The sequence below is a fragment of the Harmonia axyridis genome, chromosome 7, assembly GCF_914767665.1.
Source record: "Harmonia axyridis chromosome 7, icHarAxyr1.1, whole genome shotgun sequence".
Lineage (NCBI taxonomy): Eukaryota > Metazoa > Arthropoda > Insecta > Coleoptera > Coccinellidae > Harmonia > Harmonia axyridis.
In genome coordinates, this window is record NC_059507.1 from 18,051,540 (window position 1) to 18,053,720 (window position 2,181).

At 31.2% G+C, this 2,181-nt stretch overlaps 1 protein-coding gene across 1 annotated transcript in view; it reads right to left on the minus strand.

The window, feature by feature from the left end:
- Positions 1–794: 794 nt before the first annotated feature.
- The window catches only part of LOC123684198, a 12,015-nt gene continuing 10,628 nt past the window's right edge, over positions 795–2,181 (minus strand). The window contains exon 8 of the mRNA XM_045623363.1: positions 795–1,795. Within this exon, the coding sequence (XP_045479319.1) occupies positions 1,563–1,795 (233 nt within the window). The 3' untranslated portion in view covers positions 795–1,562. The remainder of the gene's footprint in view (positions 1,796–2,181) is intronic.

The window sequence follows — 2,181 nt, forward strand, 5'->3', positions numbered from 1 at the left end:
CCTAGTTTTTGACGAAAACAGATTTTTTTTCAGGAATTCATAATTTACAACGAGAACCAATTAAGAAAATACAAGAAAACTATCCATTATTATGAATAACCTTACCCTCATTAAACCAAATTTACAATTTTATTACGGAAAAACTAGCAGGATTACAGACTTCGTGAGTCCCAGATTCGTAATCTACGACCAGAATCTGTAAAATTATTCAAATTAATACGCTATTTTAAATAACGCGATTGATACATACAATATAGAATTTTGCCGAGATCACAAATATTTGGAAAACTGTTGAACGGAAAATGAGTGAAAAAATATGTAAAAATATGCTGAATGTTCCTGGAATTGAAATACCCCAAAAAATATAGGGTATCTATATAATTTAAAACAATAGTCACCGTCCAATCCGCTTTTGTGTGACACCCCCTATATATTCTTATATACAGGGTGTCTCAGGTGGTAGGCACAAAACCTGTGTTTTTTATTAGGAAATACCCTATATTTCACTCCAGATTTAGGAAGCATGGTTAGAATGAGGCTAATTTTGACGTCTCATGTGCTCAAAATTTTCCGATTTTGAGATATTTCAATTTGTCAATTCGAGCATCTCTGAAAAAAACTCGATAACTCCGACGCAAAAAAATTTGGTGGAATGAGATTTTGGCTGTGAATACTAGAATGAAGGAATCAAATACTGTATATGGGTCATATAATTATTCAAAACTCTGCTGAGAATTTTCGAAATATCGTCATAGGACGTTTCGAATAGTGATGAAAATTGTGAACAGAATTGGTCTTAATATGAGGATTATTTTATTTTCGAAAATATATTTCATTGTAGTTTCGTTACAGAAATTGCATTTATGACAAGGGCGATCCTAGCCTTTAAATTGGGGGGGGGTCGCCGTTATGAACATTTTTTTGATCCTCTGTATAACCGAAAGAGCCTAGATTGAGAAAGTATTCTAATCTCAATTTTCAAATTTCTAGTCGACCCAGTTCCTCAGTAACTTCTTGATTGAACTTGAGTATTCCCAGTTAAAGGTCATAAAAATAAGGTGAAGTTAAATTATTGGGTAAAGTATTTTAAATAATGAGGAAGTCAAGGGAATCATAATTCTTTTCAAATTTAAATATCTTCTCTATATGTACGAAAGAGCCAGGAATGATAAATATTCTAATCTCCATTTCCAAATTTCTAGTCGACCTAGTTCTTCTGTAATATCTAGTTAGGAATTTCCAGTTGAAGGCATAAAAATATGGTGACAATAAAATATTCGGTTTTTCTTTGGTTTTTGATTAAGAAAAATAATAAACTTCAATTGTAAATGAAGTGTTTCGAAAGAAACACCATCTTGAAAAAATCTTAAGAATACAAATAAATGAATTTCAAAGGAACATAAATAAATCTCTAAATAAAACGAACAAATATAAATGAAAATAAATGAATGAAAATGAAGAAACATAAACAACTTTCTTGAAAAGTAAATAAATATATGAAAAAATAAATAAATATGAATAAAAACGAATGACTATGTATAAATTAAAAATATCACAAATATTCAGTTTGAAAATGAAAGTTTCTTCTTGGAGCCCTTCAGCTGATTGTGAATCCATGTCTTTATTTGTGGTGACGTGCGATTCTGAAGAACAGGAGTTTCTTTTATCACTGTTTGTATCACTTTCAAAGGAGGTAGAGCTTTTCTATTCATATATTCTCCGAAAATACGGAAAATAGCATCCTTCTCCTCTTGGGTCCACCTCACTCTTTTGAGGGTGCCAGATAGGGTATGGGCTATAAAAATGGAAAAAAGAGTTGAAACAATACACAAGTTTCAGTAACTTTTCAAGACGAGAGTGATTCTACTCTAACAACACAAGCAATTTTTTTTCTCAAACATAAATCGTATGATATATCAAGAGAATTTTTTTAAGAGACATTTATTCCACTCCGTAGTGATTCACTTGGTCCTAATGAACATGAATTGTTGAAATTCAAGTTCTTTCATATTATATTTTAGATCTGGAGTGGAAAAATTCAATATACTTCACGAGAGCCCTCGCTGGAGCTCAGCTGTAGATTTGTTTTCGATTGGTAATACTATAATATAAAATATAGTGATGAAATCACTATTTTACGTTCACGGCCGTACCAAAAAAAATTGCTTCGGGAAATGACAT